This window comes from Dreissena polymorpha, chromosome 1 (genome assembly GCF_020536995.1).
Source record: "Dreissena polymorpha isolate Duluth1 chromosome 1, UMN_Dpol_1.0, whole genome shotgun sequence".
Classification (NCBI taxonomy): Eukaryota; Metazoa; Mollusca; class Bivalvia; order Myida; family Dreissenidae; genus Dreissena; species Dreissena polymorpha.
Genome location: NC_068355.1, coordinates 150,550,329 through 150,574,557, shown reverse-complemented (window position 1 = coordinate 150,574,557; position 24,229 = coordinate 150,550,329). Strand labels below are relative to the sequence as shown.

At 35.4% G+C, this 24,229-nt stretch overlaps 2 protein-coding genes across 6 annotated transcripts; one reads left to right on the top strand and one right to left on the bottom strand.

Annotated features, from left to right (window-relative positions):
• Positions 1–1,781: 1,781 nt before the first annotated feature.
• Positions 1,782–8,031, bottom strand: LOC127855835 (transport and Golgi organization 2 homolog). 4 transcript variants are annotated; one of them, XM_052391711.1, is made up of 8 exons: positions 7,763–8,031; positions 6,665–6,821; positions 6,020–6,136; positions 5,465–5,603; positions 4,625–4,698; positions 3,947–4,106; positions 3,379–3,501; positions 1,782–3,220 (listed from the first exon to the last, which is right to left on the bottom strand). In XM_052391711.1, the coding sequence occupies exons 2-8, from the start codon at positions 6,798–6,800 to the stop codon at positions 3,091–3,093; spliced, it is 879 nt and encodes a 292-aa protein (XP_052247671.1). In that variant the 5' UTR covers positions 6,801–6,821; positions 7,763–8,031; the 3' UTR covers positions 1,782–3,090. The 4 variants fall into 4 exon arrangements, with proteins under 4 accessions (XP_052247671.1, XP_052247680.1, XP_052247689.1 ...); XM_052391720.1 differs by having other exon boundaries at positions 5,489–5,603; XM_052391729.1 differs by lacking the exon at positions 6,020–6,136.
• On the top strand, positions 7,607–24,213 carry LOC127855857 (transmembrane protein 199-like). 2 transcript variants are annotated; one of them, XM_052391752.1, is made up of 6 exons: positions 7,607–7,807; positions 15,529–15,602; positions 17,248–17,337; positions 18,604–18,634; positions 19,189–19,307; positions 22,859–24,213. In XM_052391752.1, exons 1-6 carry the CDS (start codon positions 7,636–7,638, stop codon positions 22,934–22,936), a joined length of 564 nt encoding a protein of 187 aa, XP_052247712.1. In that variant the 5' UTR covers positions 7,607–7,635; the 3' UTR covers positions 22,937–24,213. The 2 variants fall into 2 exon arrangements, with proteins under 2 accessions (XP_052247712.1, XP_052247705.1); XM_052391745.1 differs by having other exon boundaries at positions 7,607–7,846.
• The last annotated feature ends 16 nt before the right edge of the window (positions 24,214–24,229 follow it).

Sequence of the window (24,229 nt, the reverse complement as noted above, 5' to 3'; positions counted from 1 at the left end):
TGAAGGCCCAAATGTGCAAGTTAAAATTCTGAAAGTAGTGTTTAGTTCAGTGCGGTCTTGTCCGATCTGTAAGGTAAATCGTGGGTCGGATGTGGAGGCATGCGGGTAAATTATACATGTAGTACCCAAAGAAGGGTACCCCCCTCCCCAAAGAAACCAAATGTGGACTGGCAGTTATCGTGTAATAAGGACATGCGCTTAACATAGACATTGCAGGATTTTGTTTTACACAGATTTAAGTTTGTTAAGGGTTAATGGCTTAGGTACTGACTAAGTTATTATTTAATTATCGGAACGAAGTTACTGGTTAATTTAAAATACATCTGTTAATATTTTACCCTAACTATTACACAATATTACTGCATTCCTTCAAAATGTTTTATCATGTCTCGCAAAGAGCATGAGCTGACGATACCACTCTAATACCAATTATCTAGAGACAGTTTAAAATAATAAGAGATATTATATGGTGTAAATGGGATTAATATGTTTACATATTTTATTTAAAGCGGGTATATGCGATTTTTTATATGTGTTTAATTGTAATATATTGATAAAATATGTTACAATAACACAAAATAGGCAAGAAAAAATATACATTAAAGCCGAATTTCATAAAATGCAGCAAAGACAAATTAGCGCTCCGAGCCGATAGTGACGTACATATTTTCCTACAATAACCGAAGCATTCGTCTATGTATTATAAACCGTTAAACTACAAGGGGTGTTCTAGAAGTTCGTGAATTTTCGCTATAACTTATTAGTTTGCTGGTAAAAGTCAATGAAATTTACATATTATACAAACCAATTATCACGGACTTTATATATAAGCTAAAAATGCATGAATTCCATAAAGCGCGTTTGAAACGCGTTGCCATAGAGACCTCAGTAACGACATGCGGCGCACGCGTGTATTTTATTATAAGTATGAGCGTTACGCGAATTTAAATTTGGTTTAAATGTCGTTGATAAACAGAATTTACGGCAAATTTCACGTTACAGCGCCTTAGTTCTTCTTACAGCCCGGATTTGGCCTCTATGGACTTCCGCGTCTTCCCGTAAGTTAAATCACAGTTGCGCGGTATTCGCTTTGCAAGTAAACAGGAACTTACAGTTGCAGCAAAGCGAATCGTGTCGTCTTTTGACGCTGACTGGTATAGAGACACTTTTGACAAGTGGATTTCCCGACACATAAAGTGCATTCGCGTTGGACGTGATTATGTGGAAAAGATTTGACAGTTGTTAACTTCATAACGTCATTGAAGTTGAACAGAAACGTTACACGTGCGTCGGTGTGCGCATTGTGCAAATGTTTAAATCTCAGATATATATTTATTGTTTTATGTATTTCCATTATATTTGGAGAGTAGATTTGGAAAGGACGAAATATTCTTAACATGCTATTTGTTTGTCCATTTATGTTACCAAATGAAAGTTATAGCGAAAATCCACAAACTTCTGGAACACCCGTCGTAAGTTTAGATGCACATCGTACATGTATGGTATACATGCTGGCTAATTCGGCTGTACAGCCGTTTTCAATTTCAGAATTAAATATCTGGCTTATTTCGCATTTTTCGACACATGTTCTTCTTAACTTTTATTTTAATTTATATTGAAATACATATATATAATAAGTTTTTTACACTGTATATAAATTCATAAATATTTGACAAAATCGTATATACCCGCTTTAAGCTACACAGTATGCCATCATAAAAAACGTTTCACGAAAAGGTACTGCAATACAAAATAAGATGATATTGATTAACAATACAATATAAAATAAAAAGCATTTGTTTATTTAAATATCATAAATGTTAATGCATTTGTTGGTTTACATACAAAATTAAACATACATTCTATGCCTAACATGTCAAGAAAGAACGCTTAAACGTATATGATTTCGATCTGTATTATTATATCTGCATCACATTTACATCGTTTAACTCGCTAATGTTATACTTATGGATCATATTGCGAGCCGTCACTTCTATTGTATTTGGCAGACGCGTTTACTTCTTACTTCTTTAATCTAGCTCAATAACAATAAAACAATGTATGACTAAATAATCTAGCTGTTTAAAACAAGCATACTATAAAAAATATCATGATGATATATATTATTACTGATTGGAACAATACAATTAATAGGCACGCAAATATAAAGATACCAAGTAAATGTCTCTAAATGATACACTTAAATACTAAAATATTCGTATGAATATGGTTTTTAATTTCTGTCAAATTACATTGATTCAACGTGTGCTGACCAGTAAGAGACAATTAAAAACACCAAGCATAATAAACAAGAGCTGTCAGAGGACAGCGAGCTCGACAATTCGAGTGCTTGACAGTATAATGTAAGCCATCATGGAGAGGGGGGTTTAATGTGGGTGTGTGCTGGTCATTTAATAGATGATCTTTAAAAAAAAAGATTTTTTTTCTTTTTTTTTGGGGGGGGGATTCTGGGCTGGGGCGTGGGGGATGGTTTGGAGTCCATTGTGGTATGTCAGGTAAGTGTTGTTTTGTCAAAGTATGAATACAATATGCTCATAAATAAAGAAGTTATGGCAATGTAACTAAAGTAATATGCATATTCTAAGTGAAAAAAGGGCCATTACTGTTAAAAAAATGCTTGATACAGTTGTCTGCTCTTGTTTATAGATTGGGGTCATGTTGGTAAAGAAGTTTGTAAAATATGAAAGCAATATGTCAAGGGACAATGAAAATATTTGAGATGGTACGCAAACTTTAACATAGATTTATCAATATTATATATCATGCATATTCTAAGTGAAAAAGGGGCCATAATTCTTACAAAATGCTTGATACAGTTGTCTGCTCTTGTTTATAGGTTGGGGTCATATTGGTAAAGAAGTAAGCAGAATATTAAAGCAATATGTCTAGGGACATTGAAAATATTTGAGGTGGTACGCAAACTTTAACATTTGCACACTCACGCTAACGCTAACGCCGACGCCGGGGTGAGTAGGATAGCTCCACTATATATATTTCATATGTAATAGTCGAGCTAAAAACACACTATTAATACGTGTAAACCATTTTCGATGTTCTTTAAAATAATTCTCAAACTTTTATTTTAAAACTTAGTTCAACGACGCTGTAATCTGGCTTGTCTACGCTAACTGGCATTTTCAATGTACGCTCTATGTAGCTACAGTTTCCTGTGTGGTCTACGAGGATAATCGTGTTTGTTCTGAAAACAAAACAAATCAATCAACGTATCAATGAATAAGGTAAAATAATAAGTTTACACATATTAAAAACCAAACCACAATTGGAATTAAATAGCAAAAACGGAGTAACTCCTAGTAAACAATCGAATAAGTTATAAAAGAGTACTGGTATGGTTACCTTGTTCCATACTTAACTTCCGGTGAGAAAACTGATACGGCTGCTCGCTGTTTGAAAAACTCACTCTCAGTGGACCTACCAACAGCCGCAAACTGCTCCGCAAGAACCAGGTCAGGTAAGTGTCTATAAGAGCAATCAAGAGATATTTAGTTTGAAGATTAATCAACTTACGAGCTTACAATGAATACCAAGAGTGTTGTCTTTTTACAGGGCCAACAGATATACAACGGATTGAAAGTACCCCTGTAATTTATTTATTGTCCGTAACAGAGTACAAGGTGATCCACCGAATCTCACGTACGATCAACCTAACATCTGTTGATAACACGGCCTCCGGACGTTTACGTGATCGAACAGTAAAACATCCCCTTTAAAAGACTAAGTTTGAAATGTCAATGGATATGTCAAGCATGCCAAGTTACATTTGCCATATTATAAGTCACAGCATATATTAGCACCATAAGCAACCATTATTTTGTATAAATAATCTTAGCGCTAAATTAACATTTTAATTAACGTAAAAAAAATCTTCGGAAAGTTAAGACAAAGTTTGTTATAAAATTCGCACCTTACTCTATCGTTCATTAAACCCATTAAACGCTCAACGAGATCTGCTTTGTGTTCAGGGCTTCCGTAAGCCGCCACTATGTCCGAAAACTGCTTTTCTCCGACCGACCTTTTCTTCCAAGGCTTCGTGATATCGCGAGAGTTGTCACAGGAAACGTAACCTTCAAAGGTTTAACCATACCTTGTCACAAACATAAATGATTAAACAATTAGTATTTCATATACAAACAAGAGCACCGCATAACGGGTGCCACGCTCGGCTGCGGGTGCAGTTTCGAATAAAAGAGCTTTACAGAATTATTTTTTTAAGAAGTCACAGTGACCTTGACCTTTGACCTAGTGACCCAAAAAATGGGAGTGGCATGTAGAACTCATCAAGGTGCAGCTACATATGAAGTTTTAAAGAAACGCGTGTACCAACCACGGCGCTATTTGGACGGTCGTGAATTTACTTACAATTTATAGATATACAATAGCATTACATGCGGCATTAAACTTTTTATAACATGCTTAAAAATTAACAATATACTTTATGCATACCATACACATTGAAAACTGAACAATGTTCGTGCAAAAAAATCCTTTTACAAAAAGGAAAACCGTTAAAAAAACCATCACATTACAATTTATGTGGCGACGAAAATGATAACTGAATTGTGTAGGTAAAATGTGTACCTACCATCCGAGTATGAATGAGTAATCGGCTCTGTGTTATGGCTACATGTTATCGTCTTCACGCACAAAGTGGGTTTGCTAAATAACACACAATAAATTAATCGATGTAGAATCTATTGTAATTCATTAATGAAACCTCACCAACGAAAAAGACCGGATTATTTTTTTTAATTTGAAGATTCAGACATATTAATAACGACATTTGTCATTGAGGTAAGCGTGTCGTTTATATTAAATTATGTTTTTATTTCGATATTAATTAATAATTTCGATATACACGATATTAATTTCGATATACACGACATTATGTATATACATGATCATTGATGAACATATGCAATAAACAGGTCATAATAAGAAGCCCTCGTGCAAATAACTCACCAAGTGTGCCAATAACCACTAAAGGCACACTTTCTCCATATAATAATCTATAAATATTAATTGAAAAAAGATCGGTTACAGAAGTGCACTTTCTACAAAATCTTGTCATGTATTATGTATATGGAAAGTTATGGACGGCATAGGTTCTTTTAAGAAGCATATACTGGCTATCAAGATTATGCTGTGCAAATTAGTTTGCTTCGATTTCAACCCTTAAAAAGTCACGTTTGGTACACACTGTATTTATAAGCATTATTCATTAGCATACGTAAAACATGATTTGTGAATTGCATTCATACAATAGTGGATAAGAAAATAAGTTACTAAAAAACTTATATGAATTCTTCTCGATATATGTTCTTCGTGCGATTATAAGATACCATGTAAAATTCAAGCAAAATTACGAACAAACATAAATGGCGCATCGGCAGATGTACCGAACAGAAATACTATTGTAACATACTGTTGGTTAGTAAATTGCCGGTACCTAAGGTCCACCAAAATCAGATGGAAGGGGTTGTAGAGGTCGTGTTCAGTGGCGACATCCGCCAGGTACTCGTCTACTGTTTTCTCCCCGGTCAGGAAATTCGGAACAAAGAAACCTAATATTGTAACATTCAATGTTAAATGCAGAAAAAAAAATCATAATTATTATATTTCGTGAGGTATTGACATCATATATTGGTATGCCGTTATGATTAATAGTTTTAAAGTTTTCTCCTTCCAACCGGGGAAATATTTGACAAACACGCATGTAGTTTATTTCTTGATTTGGAGAAAGGACCCGGTCTTCCATTCAAAGGGAAAAATATCGAGACGACAAAACTAAGAAATTACAGAAATATATGGTTAACTTGAAATTTAGGGGGACATTGCATCAGTTTAAAGAAATTATATTGGGATATTTTTTTTCTTGACGGAGTGGGTCTAAATATGGTATCTGATGACAAAATAGCCCTAATAAATATAATATTTTAATATGAAAGCATTGGGTTGAAGTGTGAACACACGGCGTTACCTCTGCCTTTGGCATCTGGTTTCTGAACTTCAAGAATATTAAGTAAAATGGCGAGTTGTCCATTTTCTGATACGCCAAGCCACGTGCCGCCTTCTTTTCCTGGTTCTACGTCAATACCTATAATAGTTTTAATCGTGTAGTTAAACGATTGATATATTCGAAACAATTGACTTTTCCGTTTTGCAATACTCGGAGACTCAGACCGTTAACAAATCACGTGTTTATGTGTTTCGAAGTTTATAAGTAAGATCCTCGGAAGCATGATTCTGCTAATTAACTTACAATAATCACGACAGTTTTGATTAATATTGAGTTAGAGCTACAATTTCTATATATTTAGTTTAAGTTTGCGCAGTTGGATTATACTTGAGAACAAGTACTTTTAAATTTAAACATTTTCATTTTAGCTCGATTACATCGAATGCCTAAGGCTAATAGAAACGCTCTCTGTTACCCGTGCAAAACACCCCTGACCGTTATGGTGACCACGAGCCAAACTTACTTTCGTTAATCATGCGCCGGGTCCGAGAATTTAACTAAATGACATTTCGACCCGCATTCTAACCTGACACACTTGACAGACTACTTATTTGCTTAAGACATCAATACGGAATAAGCATGATCCATTATTGTGTATATGCTAACCACCAATCCAACGTCGGGCTGTTCCTCGGATTGCTGCTGTGTCGGTTGGTCTGTCCCAAAGTTCGTCCCTGTTGTTAGCCAAGATCAGTCTATATCCGTCCGTAGACTGCCCAAGGTGCATAAACAAAATGCACATCGTAGATTGATGTATGTATTCCTGTTCCAATAAAAATAGCAGTTGATTAATAATGACTTAATTTGACCAGCATGCCGCGTACAGTAGTCGATTGTTGAGCGTCATGTCGTCAAATGTGGTCACTGGTATCAGAGACGTAGATAACAGAGACGTAGATTATCTGGTATGTGTAATTAATACAACCAACAGACACACAGTTCCTCACAAACGCACGGGGCACGTGAGCTATAAACACGTATATTTTGTTTGTGTTCTTTTATCTTCCATATAAATAGGATAAAACACGTACATTACGAAAAATTTACTCTGATTGGATAGTGAAGTATAATAAAATTGAAGCTTTTAGACAAATTTTAACTTTCATGAATACCCTGTCATACAATAATTTCAGTAAAATTTCTGCAAGGTACGTCGGTTACTTTTTCCCCGTTTAGATATAAAAAAGATCAAATGTTCTATTTTTGCATTATAAAATTATCTAAGTACTGTTCCAAAATCTGATTGACGTTTTAATGCCCAAGTTAGTTTTATAAAAGACGGTAATTGGCAATTCTGTATTTGATTAAGTTGATTTTCTTAAAGAAAATGAAGCACAGAATTGCTATTATAACGTATAATATATTTTTCAATGGATTATTCTATTTTACAATCGGGGTTTAGGTTTTCAATAGTTTTTCAAGCTCAACTAAAAATCATTGTTTCTTATAACATCAACGTAAATAGTGAATGCCTTTTCTTTAAGCGTAGATGCTCAATAGTTCTTTATTATTTCCATGATATTCCAGACTCAATGATCTCCACCCCAAGTTATAAATGAACTTTACCCACGTGAGATATGGATGAACCAAACATTTCAATATCTTCAGGATTGTTGGAAAATATTGAACTTGCTGTGAACATTATTGGAATAGAAACTGAACTTAAAAAAGAACTCAACCATTTCAAAGATGAAAAATGTGTACCTTTTCGAGTAGTGAAACGTTTACATGAATTTTTATCCGCGTCAGGTATATTTATAGCAGAAACCGGAAGTTTCAAACGTCAAGGTTTTGTTTTGTACATTACGTGTATTTTTGTTTGATATGTTGGTGTGTAAAATAATTCCAGATAAGCAGTGAACACTTATTTAAGCGAAAGTCAATTTATTTGGCAATGTTGAACTTTTATACGTTATAATTCCATGTTTAATACACTGACAGTGGAATGAAACTTATTTCAAATATTCACGGTTAAAAATGACCCTACTAGGCTACACCCAAAATGTTTATAGGTTTCCTCAATAAAATACAGGAAAAAACTTGGTGACATTTTTGCTAGGTAATATTAAACAAATGAACTAAATCTTCACTTCGTTCCATTTATATGCAACTTAATTTAAATACATTGTCCTTGGAACACACTGACCATTGTTTTAACTGCCCATGTGATTAATTCAGATTTTGAAATGTTTTTAGTATGTGAATTAATAAGTTGTATGTTAAGATAAACAAACTACATGTATTATGTAGTGGCTGTTGAAAAATGAATATGGTGTCATCCTCAGGGCCCTCGATTTGCACTTTTTACCTTAGAATATTGGCGGCTTCCCCCATAAAAAGTAAACTTTTATCCCCTATTTGGTGGAAAATTTCCCCATAAAAAAAACAACGAAAAAACAAACGCAAAACCCGTAACGCTGAACAGATATTGTGTTTTCTAGTCTAATAGATACGGCTGTAGAGGGGAAGTATTATGTTTTGCGCACCTGCATGATTTGTACATCTACATGTACACCGTTTCCGGAAAATAAAATGTCACACAATGCTAAGCTTACAAGAAATAAATAGATTTTCTTTTTAAACAAACTGCATTAGATAGTATTAATAAAAACCAAACAAACAGTCAACACACAGGCATCGGCGACCACGTCATCAAATGACAATTCGATGGAAATTGAAGATGAACAATGGTCTGTGTAAAATCATTAAACTGACTGTCACACACATGCATTGATGACCGCAGCGACAGCATCATCAGAGTCATGTTCTTATCTAACAGTTCATATTTAAAAAAAACATTGGCTGACTAAAAACTAGTTAAGAGATGGAAGAAGAAAATGTGTCTTTTCAATGATTATTTTATTTAAGCACTGATAATATTTATTTAAGCACTGATAATACATTTAGTAACTTGCCATAAATAAATGACCATGCATGTGTGTAAAATAGGAGAGAAATACTGCTGCAACAACAGAAGTTTCACCTCTTTATTATACATGTGTATAGACATTCACTTTGTATTACATCATTACAGTATACACATGTAGTCTAATATGAGTGTCAAATACATGTATACTCAATTATAAAAAAAACAATGAATATAGTGCAAACATGTACAACAAAAATGAAGTAAAATGAGAGACTAAGTAAAAAAAACACCATAAAAGGTAATCAGCGCGAAAATTCCCCCATATGAGGGATGTGGGTGGCTTTGCCTGGCAGCAAGAGAGGGCCCTGATCCTTACAAATAGGACTTCTCAGTTCTGGTTTCAATCCCAATATTGTGCACTGATTATGAAATACTCCAATAACACCCAAGTACTAGGTCTTCCAAGGCTTGCGCCTAAGGCTTTCAGTGTGCTGAAAAATTAGTTACGTAACAATTTTGAAGTTGAATACCTCAGCTAAACATATTGTATGTCTGACTGTTATTTAGTATATAAATGAAGAAGACACCATCTCATTCTATTATGTTTTGAGGGCATTCATGTCAATGACACATGTCCATTGTATTTTTTTACCATTTTTGGAACGGGGCCAGGTTGCTTTGGATTGGGAAAATCGTGTCTTTTGACTTAAATTGGGAAATTAGTGGTTTTGTTCGTTTGCAAACAATTATATTTTAAAATTGAGAATAAAATTATTTAAGTATTACATTTACTAAGGTTAAACTTGTAGAACTGGATAAATTAACTAAATGTGCAGACTTTAATTATTATTATTTTATCCCCTGCCATCGGCGGAGGGATATTGTTTTGGCGTTGTCCGTCTTTCCGGAGCCATATCTTTTAAGTGCTTTGACGGATTTCATTGAAACTTGGTATGAGTATATATATGGATACTAGGATGATGCACGCCAAATGGCATTGTACACCACCTGTTAATAACGGAGTTATGGCCCTTTGTATCTTGAAAAAATGCTTGTTTGAGTTTCAAATATAACATGTTTGTGTCCAGAAGCATATTGGCAGGGGATATCAATTCAACAAATATGCTTGTTTAAATTCAATTGGTCCCATTAAAAAAAAATATATATATATATTTTTTCCATTGAGAATGGATCCTCCTACCAGACCCAATTTTAAATTCAAAAAATCACCGTTGTCTAGTTATATTTGCTTGTAAATAATAAAAATAAATTTTGCCATTTTGCAACACGATGTTTGTAAAATTCGCAACATAATTTCTAAATGCTTGGTTTCTTAATGTTTAAAGAAACACCAAGAATATAGAACATAAACACAAATTGCTTAATTAGCTCACCTGATTGCTCAGGTGAGCTTTTGTGATGGTCTTTGTCCATCGTCCGTCCGTTAATATTTGTTTGTAAACACTCTAGAGGCCACATTTATTATCCGATCTACATGAAACTTGGTCAGAAGCTTCCTCCAAATGAAATCTCGGTCGAGTTTGAAACTGGGTTGTGCCGGGTCAAAAACTAGGTCACTAGGTCAAAAAAAAGAAAAAACTTGTAAACACTGTAGAAGTCACATTTCATGCCCAATCTTCATGTAACTTTGTCAAAATGTTTGTCTTAATGATATGTTGGTTGAGTTCAAAAGTGGTTCCGGTCCGTTGAAACACATGGCCGCCAGTGGGCGGGGCAGTTTTCCTTATATGGCTATAGAGAAACCTTGTAAACACTCTGGAAGTCACAATTTTTGCCCAATCATCATGAAAGTTGGTCAAAACATTGGTTTTATAGATTTCTCGGACGTGTTTGAAAATGGTCCTGATCGGTGAAAAAACATGGCCGCCAGTAGGCAGGGCATTTTTCTCTATATGTATAAAGTGAAAACATGTGAACACTCTAGAAGTCAAATTTTTGGCCCAATTTTCATGAATTTTTGTCAGAACTTTTGTTTCCTAGATACGCGAGTTAAGTTTGAAAATGGTTCCGGTCTGTTGAAAACATGGTTGCCAGGGGGATGTGGCAGTTTTCCTTATATTTATATAGTAACAGTGATTTTTTTTGCTTTAATTTGTTACAGCCTGTGCCTTTTGAATTGGGAAAATTAGTGCGATGAACCGTGAAATTGGGAAAAATAGCGCGATAAACCATGAAATTGGGAAAAATTAAGCATTATAAATAGGATTATAAGTAACAGAAGTGATATTGTTTTTAAGTGCATGTTCAGGGAGTTTTCTAGAAAAGGAGTCTGGTCAAATTGGGATTTTTTTTAATCAATAAAAGTGGCAAGTTTGGGAATGATTTATGGACAAAAATGACTAAATTCAAGTTATATATTTTGTAAGATGTTTAAAAAATAAAGTTGAGACCTAGATTTAAGAAATCATAATTAAGTTATATGAGACTTCTTTCTAAAAAAAAAAAAAAAAAAAAAAAATTTTTTTTTTTTTGGAAGTTGGGCTTTTTTTGGGCAATTTTGGTCAGATTTTTGGGAAAAAACGTGTATTTTTGCGATTGGGAAGCAGCCGAAAATCGGCTGTAAATTTGAGCAAAAAAAATCACTGAGTAAGAAGGCTTGCAAACAATCATGAAATAAGGTCATGTAACATGTGAGACAACTCTTCTAAATATTGCATTTAAGTTTACAGTAGTTACTCCCCTTTGATTATTAATGTTTTCATAATAATACAGTGTAGTTGTGTTTCATTTATGTGTTAATTGTTATTCAAGATTGGATGTTTTTATGTCCCCTTTCGAAGAAAAGGGGGCATATAGTGATCGGACTGTCCGTCCATCTGTCTGTCCGTCTTTCCGTCTTTCCGTCACACTTTGCATTTAGGTTTCCAAAAATGCTCATAACTTCTATGTCCCTTGAGATATAACCTTCATATTTGGTATGCATGTGTATATGGACAAGGCCTTTCCTTTCGCACACATTTTTATACATTTTTTAGCCCTGTGACCTTGACCTTGAACTAAGGATCTGCGTTTAGGTTTCGAAATCTGCGTTAAGGTTTCAAAAAATGCTCATAACTTCTATGTCCCTTGAGATATAACCTTCATATTTGGTATGCATGTGTATATGGACAAGGCCTTTCCATATGCACAATTCTTTTTACCCCTGTGACCTTGACCTTAAACTTAGGGTCCGCGTTTAGGTTTCAAAATCTGCGTTTAGGTTTTGAAAAATTCTAATACATGTACTTCTATATCCCTTGAGATATAACCTTCATATTTGGTATGCATGTGTATATGGACAAGGCCTTTCCATACGCACACAATTTTTAACCCCTGTGACCTTGACCTTGAACTTAGGGTCCGCGTTTAGGTTTCGAAATCTTTGTTTAGGTTTCGAAAAATGCTCATAACTTCTATGTCCCTTGAGATATAACCTTCATATTTGGTAAGCATGTGTATATGGACAAGGCCTTTCCATAAGCACAATTTTTTTTACCCCTGTGACCTTGACCTTGAAATAGGGTCCGCGTTTAGGTTTTAAAATCTGTGTTTAGGTTTCGAAAAATGCTTATAACTTCTATGTCCCTTGAGATATACACATGCAACCTTCATATTTGGTATGCATGTGTATATGGACAAGGCCTTTCCATACGAACATATTTTTTTTCCCCTGTGACCTTGACCTTGAAATAGGGTCCGCGTTTAGATTTCAAAATCTGCGTTTAGGTTTCGAAAAATGCTCAAAACTTCTATGTCCCTTGAGATATAACCTTCATATTTGGTATGCATGTGTATATGGACAAGGCCTTTCCATACGCACACATTTTTTTTCCCCTGTGACCTTGACCTTGAACTAAGGGTCCGCGTTTAGGTTTCGAAATCTGCGTTTAGGTTTCAAAAAATGCTCATAACTTATATGTCCCTTGAGTTATAACCTTCATATTTGGTATGCATGTGTATATGAACAAGGCCTTTCCATACGCTGTGACCTTGACGTTGAACTTAGGGTCCGCGTTTAGGTTTCAAAATCTGTGTTTAGGTTTCGAAAAATGCTTATTACTTCTATGTCTCTTGAGATATAACCTTCATATTTGGTATACATGTGTATATGGACAAGGCCTTTCCATACGCACACCATTTTTTTACCCCTGTGACCTTGACCTTGAACTTATGGTCCGCGTTTCGGTTTCGAAATCTGCGTTTAGGTTTCGAAACAGCTCATAACTTCTATGTCCCTTGAGATATAACCTTCATATTTGGTATGCATGTGTATATGGACAAGGCCTTTCCATATGCACACAAATTTTTACCCCTGTGACCTTTACCTTGAAGTTAGGGTCCGCGTTTAGGTTTCAAAATCTGCGTATAGGTTTCGATTTTTTTTTATAACTTCTATGTCCCTTGAGATATAACCTTCATATGTGGTATGCATGTTTATATGGACAAGGCCTTTCCATACGCACACAAATTTTGACCCCTGCGACCTTGACCTTGAACTTTGGGTTCGAGTTAAGGTTTCGAAATCTACGTTTAGGTTTCAAAAAATGCTATAACTTCTATAAAGCGTTTATATGGGGCATATGTCATCCTATGGTGACAGCTCTTGTATTTAGCTTTTGTGACTGGTCTTTGTCCGTCGTCCGTCCGTCCACATTTGTTTGTAAATACTCTAGAGGCCACATTTATTGTCCAATCTTAATGAAACTTGGTCAGAAGATTTGTCCCAATGATATCTCAATCGAGTTTGAAACTGGGTCATACTGGGTCAAAAACTAGGTCACTAGGTCAAAAAAACAGAAAAAGCTTGTAAACACTGTAGAAGTCACATTTAATGCCCAATCTTCATGTTACTTTGTCTCAATATCTGTCTTAATGATATGTTGGTTGAGTTCAAAAGTGGTTCCGGTCCATTGAAAAACATGGCCGCCAGTGGGCGGGGCAGTTTTCCTTATATGGCTATAGAGAAACTTTGTAAACACTCTTGAAGTCACAATTTTGGCCCAATCATCATGAAAGTTAATGAAAACATTGGTTTTATTGATATGTCGGACGAGTTCGAAAATGGTCCAGATCGGTGAAAGAACATGGCCGCCAGTGGGCAAGGCATTTTTCTCTATATGTATATAGTGAAAACATGTGAACACTCTAGAAGTCACATTTTTTGCCCAATTTTCATGAAATTTGGTCAGAACATTTGTTCCCTTGATACGAGAGTTGAGTTGGAAAATGGTTCTGGTCAGTTGAATAACATGGCTGCTGAGGGGGGGGGAGGGCAGTTTTCTTATATTTATATAGTAAAAAAAAGCTTGTGAACACTCTTGAAGTCACATTTTTTGCCCAATCATCATGAAACTTGGTGAAAAGATTGGTTTTATATATATTTCAGATGAGTTCGCAAATGGTCCCGATTGGTCAATAAACATGGCTGCCAGTGGGGTGGGGCAATTTTCCTTATGTGACTATATAGAGAGAAACCTTGTGATCGAACACTTATAGATGTCACATTTTTTGCCTAATCATCGTGAAACTAAGTCAATATATTGGTTTTATTGCTTTCTTGGACAAGTTGGAAAATGGCTCAGATCGGTGAAACACACTTTTTAGCTCACCTTATTGCTCAGGTCAGGTTTTAGGATTGGTCTTTGTCCGCTGTCCGTCCGTCCATATTTGGTTTGTAAACACTCTAGCATTCACATTTCTCAAGCATTCTTTATCAAAGTTGCTGAAAGATGTCAGTCAAGTTTGATGATGAGCAAAATCACATAATTAATGCCATAATTATTGCCCTTAGATTGTCCAAATTTTCATTATATTATACAAAATCCTTGTAAGCAAAGTTTGATGTTTGGTAAGGGGGGTCAACTCAAAATATAGGTCACCATTTCAAATCTTACCTAAACAAAAACACTCCCTACGCCAGAGTTTTGGTTCAATAATGATGAAACTTGACCAGGATGTTTGTCTGGTCAATATCTAGGTCATGTTTGACATTAGGTAAAGAATGAATGAACCGACTCCTCTCAGGTGAGCGAACTAGGGCCATCTTGGTCCTCTTGTTTTCTTTATACCCTTAGGTTCTCATACTGGCTCCCACATAAATAAAATTCATTAACATTTATAACCATTTTCCCCTCAATTTGTGTGATGACTGATTTACAATAAACTAAACTTCAGTACACAAATTATCATTGTTTCACTTTTAAAACTGAGGTCATGTCATCTTGTTCCTCAGAAGAGTTTTAATATGTTTGTGGGGAAAATTCCAAATACAGTATCCAATTATAATGTGTAAGTTTGAGGTGTTCCAAATATTTTGGAAGAGAAAATGTCTGCCAAAAATGTAATTTTAGCAGATAAAAATATGTGAAAATTTCAGATGATTGACAATAAAATCATTTAATGCAATTTATGTATCTAAAGACTAAAAACAAATATTACAAAAAAAATTGATATACATTTACCGTCAATGAGGGACACTTCAGTTGGCTTTTGCCCATATTATATTACTCAAAATATGCAGCTATTTAGTCTTTACGTCTTAAAATTTCTAATCTGAATGAATTACACCTTATGTCATTAATGTCAATTTCATGTTGAACAGGGACAAATATCTACCTACATGAGTTGATCCAAGGCTGTGATGTTTGTTTGCCTACAGTTGAACTGGCATCAAGGGTATGTTTGTACAGATCAGAAACATCTACTTGTTTCTGAAAAGGTCCAACATGTTTGTAACGGAACTTCATAAACATGTAATAAATAAAGATTACACATAAAATAATTTCCTGCATCTGGGAAATGTGTCCCTGATACAACCGATTCTAATAATAAAAATAAATAAATTACTGACTGCCTATAAAATATGTGTGTCCAAACATGTATCAAGCAACCATTAAGTAATTATTAGTATATAGTAGTGGGGGACATATTGTTTTTGCCCTGTCGGTTGGTTGGTCTGTTGGTTGGTTGGTTGGTTTGCGCCAACTTTAACATTTTGCAATAACTTTTGCTATATTGAATATAGCAACTGGATATTTGGCATGCATGTGTATCTCATGGAGCTGCACTTTTTGTGTGGTGAAAGGTCAAGGTCAGAGGTCAAATATATGTGGCCAAAATCGCTCATTTTATGAATACTTTTGCAATATTGAAGATAGCAACTTGATATTTGGCATGCATGTGTATCTCATGGAGCTGCACATTTTGAGTGGTGAAAGGTCACGGTTAAGGTCATCCTTCACGGTCAGAGGTCAAATATATGTGGCCCAAATCGCTTATTTTATGAATACTTTTGCAATATTGAAGATAGCAACTTGATATTTGGCATGCATTTGTAACTTATGGAGCTGCACATTTTGAGTGGTGAAAGGTCAAGGTCAAGGTCATCCTTCAAGGTCAGAGGTCAAATATATGTGGCCCAAATCGCTTATTTTATGAATACTTTTGCAATATTGAAGATAGCAACTTGATATTTGGCATGCATGTGTATCTCATGGAGCTGCACATTTTTAGTGGTAAAAGGTCAAGGTCATCCTTCTAGGTCAAATATATGGGTCAAAATTGCTCATGTAATGTAACTTCTACAATATTGAAGCTAGCAATTTTATATTTGACATGCATGTGTATCTCATGGAGCTGCACATTTTTAGTGGTGAAGGTTTCACGGTCAAGGTCATCCTTCAAGGTCAAACGTCATATAGGGGGACATTGTGTTTCACAAACACATTTTGTTTATAAGATTGTTTTTTTTGTACATTTAAAATTCTGCATTAGCCATCAATATGCCCCTTTGATTTTTAGCTTGGCTGTTTTCGGAGAAGACCCAAGGTATTGTCATAGCCAGCTCGTCATGTCGTGTCCATCGTCGTGTCCGCCGTCCGCGTTGTGCTAAAACCTTAACATTTTGTCAAGGTTTTGAACATTGGCTCTAAAATCAAAGTGCTTCCACCTACAACTTTGAATCTTCATATGTAGCTGCACCTTGATGAGTTCTACGCGCCACACCCATTTTTGGGTCACTAGGTCAAAGGTCAAGGTCACTGTGACCTCTAAAAAAATAAGAAAAATTGCGACAAGCTTTAATTTATAAAAATTGCACCCGCAGCCGAGCGTTGGCACCAGTTATGCGGTGCTCTTGTTTTATCAGGCATTTATAATTGAACAAACTTTTTTTTGCTCTGTATGGGGCCCACTTTTGATCATGATGTAAAATTTTAGGATAATGATCTTTTATCCCTATGATGACCTACTGTTTGATGTACATGTAATGCTGTGCATAATTTAAAAGTAAATAAATAAACGGTACAATTGAAAATTACAGGATCCTGAACTGGAGGCAAGATGCAAGAGGTTAAGGGCTCAGCAAGAAAACCGGGAGTACAAGAAGATGGTTAGGGAGGTGGATAAAAAGGTCTGCTGGGGAGACATTAGAGGCATGTTCTGGGATAACAATCTGGGTTTTATGAATTTGCATATGGTATCGTCTTGGATAAAAAGCCTGTGCACACATTTTGTTTATTTTATGATACTTTTTGCCATATCAGTCTCTTATAGATGAGTTCATTTATGTGGACATTTCCGTCCTTGATCAAACTGGGCAGTGTGACTTTGTTTAGTACGTAAGGCAGATACATTAAAACCAGTTTTACAACATGCATCATTTATGTAGTTTCCATTCTATCATTTAAGTAATATTTACATGGCCCTCTTTCGAGTGATCATGAAGTCTTGGAATTGTAACAAGGGCGAGTTGGGTCCGCCCCACCCTCTCCCCCCCCCCCCCCCCCCCCCATGGCATGTGAACACATATCTAGTTTAATTTTGAATACACATATGATTGCATGCATAATATCCTTTACAGAACAATTCTGGTAGAAAATCAACATTTTAAGCACTGTCTACAATTGAAACGCCAAACCTAAAAGAATACATAACCAATTAAACTCTTTCCTAGGAACTGACAAAAGGGTTTGCTCGTTTGGTTTTAAGGCAACAGCAATGCCAAAGCTATTTGTAATTAGAATAACACAATTATTACAAGCATTTTTCCCATTGCAACTCGTAAACCTAAACGAATCACAGAGATTTAATTCATGATATGCTAATTAACTAATCAGTTTCCTGACTAAAGCTCTCTGTTTATTTAGGTAGTTGATAGATTAAGCAAATATTTTTATATGTTTGAAACATTGCAATTATTGAAAGAAATTAACTGTCATACCTCAAAACATATAAAAATTTAGAAATGTGAAAATGGATTCTGTTCAATGTGCAGTCAGTACAGCTCCAGACAAGGCCTGAGCTTTCAGCACAGTCAGTATAGCTCCAGACAAGGCCTGAGCTTTCAGCACAGTCTGGTATGGAGCTGCACCCTGTCAGCGTTTAACCCTTTGCATGCTGGGAAATTTGTCGTCTGCTAAAATGTCGTCTGCAGAATTTTTAAAATTAGCATTTTCTTCGATTTTTTTTCAAAGAATACTATCAGAATAGCAAACAGTTTGGATCCTGATGAGACGCCACATTCTGTGGCGTCTCATCTGGATCCAAACTGTTTGCAAAGGCCTTCAAAATTCGGTTCCCGCACTGAAAGGGTTAAGTCATTCAAGGTTTTGTAGTCTTCTTAGTAGTCCTCATGACTCCACAGCTGACTCAATCGATGCATGTTTTCTTCTTGCAGGACAGGGATTATTTTGCTCCTGGTAAAGATTGTAAGTGAACTTTAAAGATAACTCAACTATTTTAACCCATTTATGCCTAGTGGACTCTCCCATCCTTCTAAATTGGATCAATTTATTTCCAAAATTAGGGACGTCTAGTATATTTATTTCTATATTTAGAATATTTCTTATTGAAATTTCTTTAAGCAAACAGCGCATACCCTGATGAGACGCTGCATCATGCGGCGTCTCATCTGGGTCTACGCTGTTTGCCAAGGCCTTTTTTACTAGACGCTAGGCATAAATGGGTTAAGAAAATTAATAGTAATTCATTAAATTATTTGGTTAAAATATGCATTTATTTTACTATAACAAAGTCAATATTGAACACATATGTTAATCTTAATGGTTATTTTAACATTTTAAGGACATGGCTGTTATTCATAAAATATTGCAATTATGATTTTAGAATGTTTAGTTTAATTTTTGTAGTTACTTTATTTAATTATGCCAAGATTTGTGGTAGAGGTAAATAATCTCAATTTATGCTTTAGTGAATGTAGTAAACTTTCTATTACTGGTAATATTTGTTTTCCACACTATAGTAAAGGAAATGAACCGACAGATGGTGTCAGTCTTCAACTTTATAGTCACTGTGGGAGGAGCATTTGCATTTGGCTACAAAGGGGTGGAGTACTCATTTCATGGAGATACCTTTGCTTTTGTACGTATTTAGATAATATTGGTCAAAATATATAAACATTAAAATGAAATGAGTTATGCTTCGTGTAAATAATCTTTAAAGATTTTTTGCTGTGCTCTTAGTGTTTAATACATTGATTCAAAGAAGATAGCTAAGAATAGCTTTAAATTTTATATTTTATAATAACAAAATTTGTTCTTTAATTCACTGTTGAATGATGAATTTTATTCACTAAAATAAATGACTTATCAAAAACAACACATTGACTTTCAGTCTAGCAATATCCATTCAAGGTTGATTGACTATACATATATTTGGTATTGCAATATTTGCCTGAAATAGGTTTAAAACTTACAAAAATCTAGAACAAGCATTTTAAGCTCACCTAAGTAAATGAAAAAAATTGTTCATGGTGAGCTTTTGTGATTGCCTTTTGTCTGTCGTGTGTTGTGTGCATCAACAATTGCTTTGTTAACACCCTACTTTTATGGTCCGATCTTCATGAAATTCAGTCAGAAGATTTGTGCCAATGATATGTTGGACAAATTCCAAAATGGCACTGTTTGGTTGAAAAACTTGGTCCCCAGGGGGCAGGGCATTTTTCCTTATATGGCTATAATAAAACCTTGTTAACCTTCTTGAGGCCACATTTATTGTCCAATCGTAATAAAACTTGGTCAGAAGATTTATTCTAATGGTATCTTTTTTGAGTTTGAAAATGGTTCTGGTGCTTGAAAAACATGGCCACCAGGGGGGGGCATTGTTGCTAATATGGCTGTTTATTGCTATATAAAAACTTTGTTAACACTCTAGAGGCTGCATTTATCGTCCGATCTTCACACACTTAGTCAGAAAATTTGTCCCAATGATAGCTTGGAAGACTTTGAAAACGGTTTAGGATGGTTAAAAAAACATGGCTGCCAGGGGGCGGGTCAGTTTTTAGCTCACCTGATTGCTCAGGTGAGCTTTTGTGACTGGTCTTTGTCCGTCGTCTGTCCGTCCGTCCGTTCACATTTGTTCGTAAACACTAGAGGCCACATTTATTGTCTGATCTTCATGAAACTTCATCAGAAGCTTATTCTCAATAAAATCTCGGTCAGTTCGAAACTGGGTCGTGCGGGGTCAAAAACTAGGTAACTATGTCATTAAAAATAAAAAACTTGTAAACACTGTTGAAGTCACATTTCATGCCCAATCTTCATGTAACGTTGTCAAAATGTTTGTCTTAATGATATGTTGGTTGAGTTCAAAAGTGGTTCTGGTCCGTTGAAACACATGGCCGCCAGTGGGCGGGGCATTTCTTATTTGGGTATAGAGAAACCTTGTAAACACTCTAGAAGTCGCAATTTTATCCCAATCATCATGAAAGTTGGTCAAAACATTGGTTTTATTGATATCTCAGACGAATTCGAAAATGGTCAAGATCGGTGAAAAAACATGGCCGCCAGTGGGCGGGGCATTTTTCTCTATATGTATATAGTGAAAACATGTGAACACTCTAGAAGTCACATTTTTGGTCCAATTTTAATGAAATTTGGTCAGAACATTTGTTTCCTTGATATGAGAGTTGAGTTCGAAAATGGTTCCGGTCAAGTGAATAACATGGCTGCCGGGGGGGGCAGTTTTCTTATATTTATATAGTAAAAAAAGCTTGTAAACACTCTAGAAATCACATTTTTTTACCAATCATCATGAAACTTGGTGAAAAGATTGGTTTTATATATCTCAGATGAGTTTGCAAATGGTCCCGATCGGTAAAAAAACATGGCTGCCAGGGGTGGGTGGGGCAGTTTTCCTTATGTGATTAGAGAGAAACCTTGTGATTGAACACTATAGAAGTCACATCTTTTGCCTAATCATCATGAAACTTAGTCAATACATTGGTTATATTGATTTCTGGGACAAGTTGGAAAATGGCTCAGAGCGGTGAAACACACTTTTTAGCTCACCTGATTGCTCAGGTGAGGTTTAAGGATTGGTCTTTGACCGCTGTCCGTCCGTCCGTCCACATTTGGTTTGTAAACACTCTAGCATTCACATTTCTCAAGCACATTTCTTTATCAAAGTTGCTGAAAGATCTCAGTCAAGTTTGATAATGAGCCAAATCACATAATTAATGCCATAATTATTGCCCTTAGATTGTCCAATTTTTTTTTATATTTTACAAAATCCTTGTAAACACTCTAGAGGTCACAATTTTGTTTCAGATTTTATGAATCTTGGTCAAAATATTTATTTTTGTAAGCAAAGTTTAATGTTTGGTAAGGGGGGGTCAACTCAAAATATAGGTCACCCGGTCAGATCTTACAAAAACACTCCATATGCCAGAGTTTTGGTTCAATAATGATGAAACTTGACCAGAATGTTTGTCTGGACAATATCTAGGTCAAGTTTGATGTTTGGTAAAGATTGAATGAACCGACTCCTCTCAGTTGAGCCAACTAGGGCCATCTTGCCCTCTTGTTCTTATATGGCTATGGTAAGAAGATTAGTCCCAATGATATCTTGGAAGATTTTAAAAAATGGTGTTGGTTGCTTTAAAAAAATGGCCGCCAGGGGGCTGTGGGGCATGTACATGTACCCTTAAATTTCGTATAAATGAAAAACTTGTAAACTCTATATTGCTATGTAAAAACCTTGTTACCACTCTAGTGGCAACATTTATTTCTGATCTTCACAAAACTTGGTCTCAAGATTTGTCCCAATGATAGCTTGTAAGACTTCAAAAACAGTTCAGTTTCATCGAAAAACATGGCTGGCAGAGGGTTGGTCGGTTTTCCATTTACCGCTATAGTAAGACCTTGTTTACACTTAAGAGGCAACATTTATTGTCGGATCATCATGAAACTTGGCCAGAAGATTTTTCCAAATGATATCTTAGCTGAGTTCTAAAATGGTTTAAGTTTCTTGAAAAAAATTGCTGCCAGGTGGCGGGGCTGTTTTCCTTATATTGCTTTAGTAAAACCTTGTTTACGCTCTAGAGGCCACATTTATTGTCCGATCATCATGAAACTTCATCAAAAGATTTTTCCCTATGTTATCTTGGCGGAGTTCGAAATTTATTTCAGTCTCTTGAAAAACATTTATTGTCTGATCTTCATGAAACTTGGTCAAAAGATTTGTCCCAATGATATCTTCGATGAGCTTAAAAATGGTTCTTGTTGGTGGAAAAACATGGCTTTCAGGGGGAGGGTCATTTTTCCTAATATGGCTACAGTAAAAACCTTGTTAACACTCTAAGTCACATTTATTGTCAAATCATTATGAAACTTGATTAGAACTTTTGTTTTAATGATATCTTGGATGAGTTTGAAAATAGTTCCTGTCTGTTGAAAAGCATGGCTGTCATGGGGCGGGGAAGATCCATACATGGCTATAGTAAAATCTTGTTAGCACTATAAAAGCTACATTTATAGTTCACCCTTCATGAAACATGGTCAGAAATCATGGGCTAAACAGAGCTGGTCAGTTCCTTTGTATCTCAGGTGAGCTACTTTGGACCTCTCAGGCCCTCTTGTTGTTGCTTTACCTACAATATCATATCATAAGCATGTTTACTTGTATTGTTTCAGCAACTGATTGTCGGATTGTCACTGGCAACCGTTGTGTTCTTTGCTGACCTATACTTCCTGCTTAAGGAAAACAGCTAGAGAACGTCTGGTGCTACATCTGGCAACCACGTATAGGAGCTACATGTACTTCCTCTAGTATGTTGATTGAAGCAAAGGTTCTGTTGACTGGCCTATATAATGTTTTACGGATTGGTGATAAGTGCAATATAACATGTTGTAGTGGACGCAGGACGATGATTAAGAAAGTGGTATTTTTTTTAGATCCACTATTCATGACTGAACAAATTATATGTTAATAGTATAGCTATGAAACATGTTAATATTTTTTTGTGTTCCTATGAACATCTTGCATCTTGCAAACAAAAATTCTGATTAAGACTTGTATTATCTGCAATTTTTATCACTGATGTAGAGCTGTTTTTGACTATGGAGTTTAGGATATTAGTTTTTATTAATCAATTGTTTCATTATTCGGAGTAAAATATATTTTTTAAGTAAGTATTTTGTAATCACGATGACTGATTAATGTTTAACTTAGTTAACAATTATTCACGCAGTTGTGACTATTGTGTTGATTTTTATGCTCCCCCAAAATAGTTTTGGGGGAGCATATAGTTGCCGCTTCGTCTGTCCGTCGGTCCGTGCACAATTTTTGTCCAGGCTATTTCTTAGCAACTAATAACCGGAATTCAATGAAACTTTATGGTAAGCTTCACTACCAAGAGGAGATGTGCATATTATCAGCGGTTACTTGTCGGATGATTTTTCACAGAGTTATGGCCCTTTGAAAATTTCCATTAACTGTACTTATAGTGCAATTATTGTCCGGGCTATTTCTCAGCAACTAATGACCGGAATTCATTGAAACTTTATGGGAAGCTTCACTACCAAGAGGAGATGTGCATATTATCAGCGGGTTCTGGTCAGATGATTTTTCACAGAGTTATGGCCCTTTGAAATTTTCCATTAACTGTACATATAGTGCAATTCTTGTCCGGGCTATTTCTCAGCAACTAATGACCGGAATTCAATGAAACTTTTTGGGAAGCTTCACTACCAAGAGGAGATGTGCATATTATCAGCGGGTTCTGGTCGGATGATTTTTTACAGAGTTATGGCCCTTTGAAATTTTATAAAAAAAAAATCTTGTCCCCCCCAACTACTGTGCCCTCAAGACAGTTCCTTTTATCTGAATATAAAGTGCAATATTGTGACAAAAAAAACTTTTGGGAGCATCACCCGTCTCCGACGGTTTCTTGATTTCTGTTGTAATAACTTCATATTTGTTTGCAGTATTTTCGCAATACTGATTAAACAACTTAACTATTTATGTTAGTAAAACATCTTTACCAGTAGGTAATGTGGCTTGTA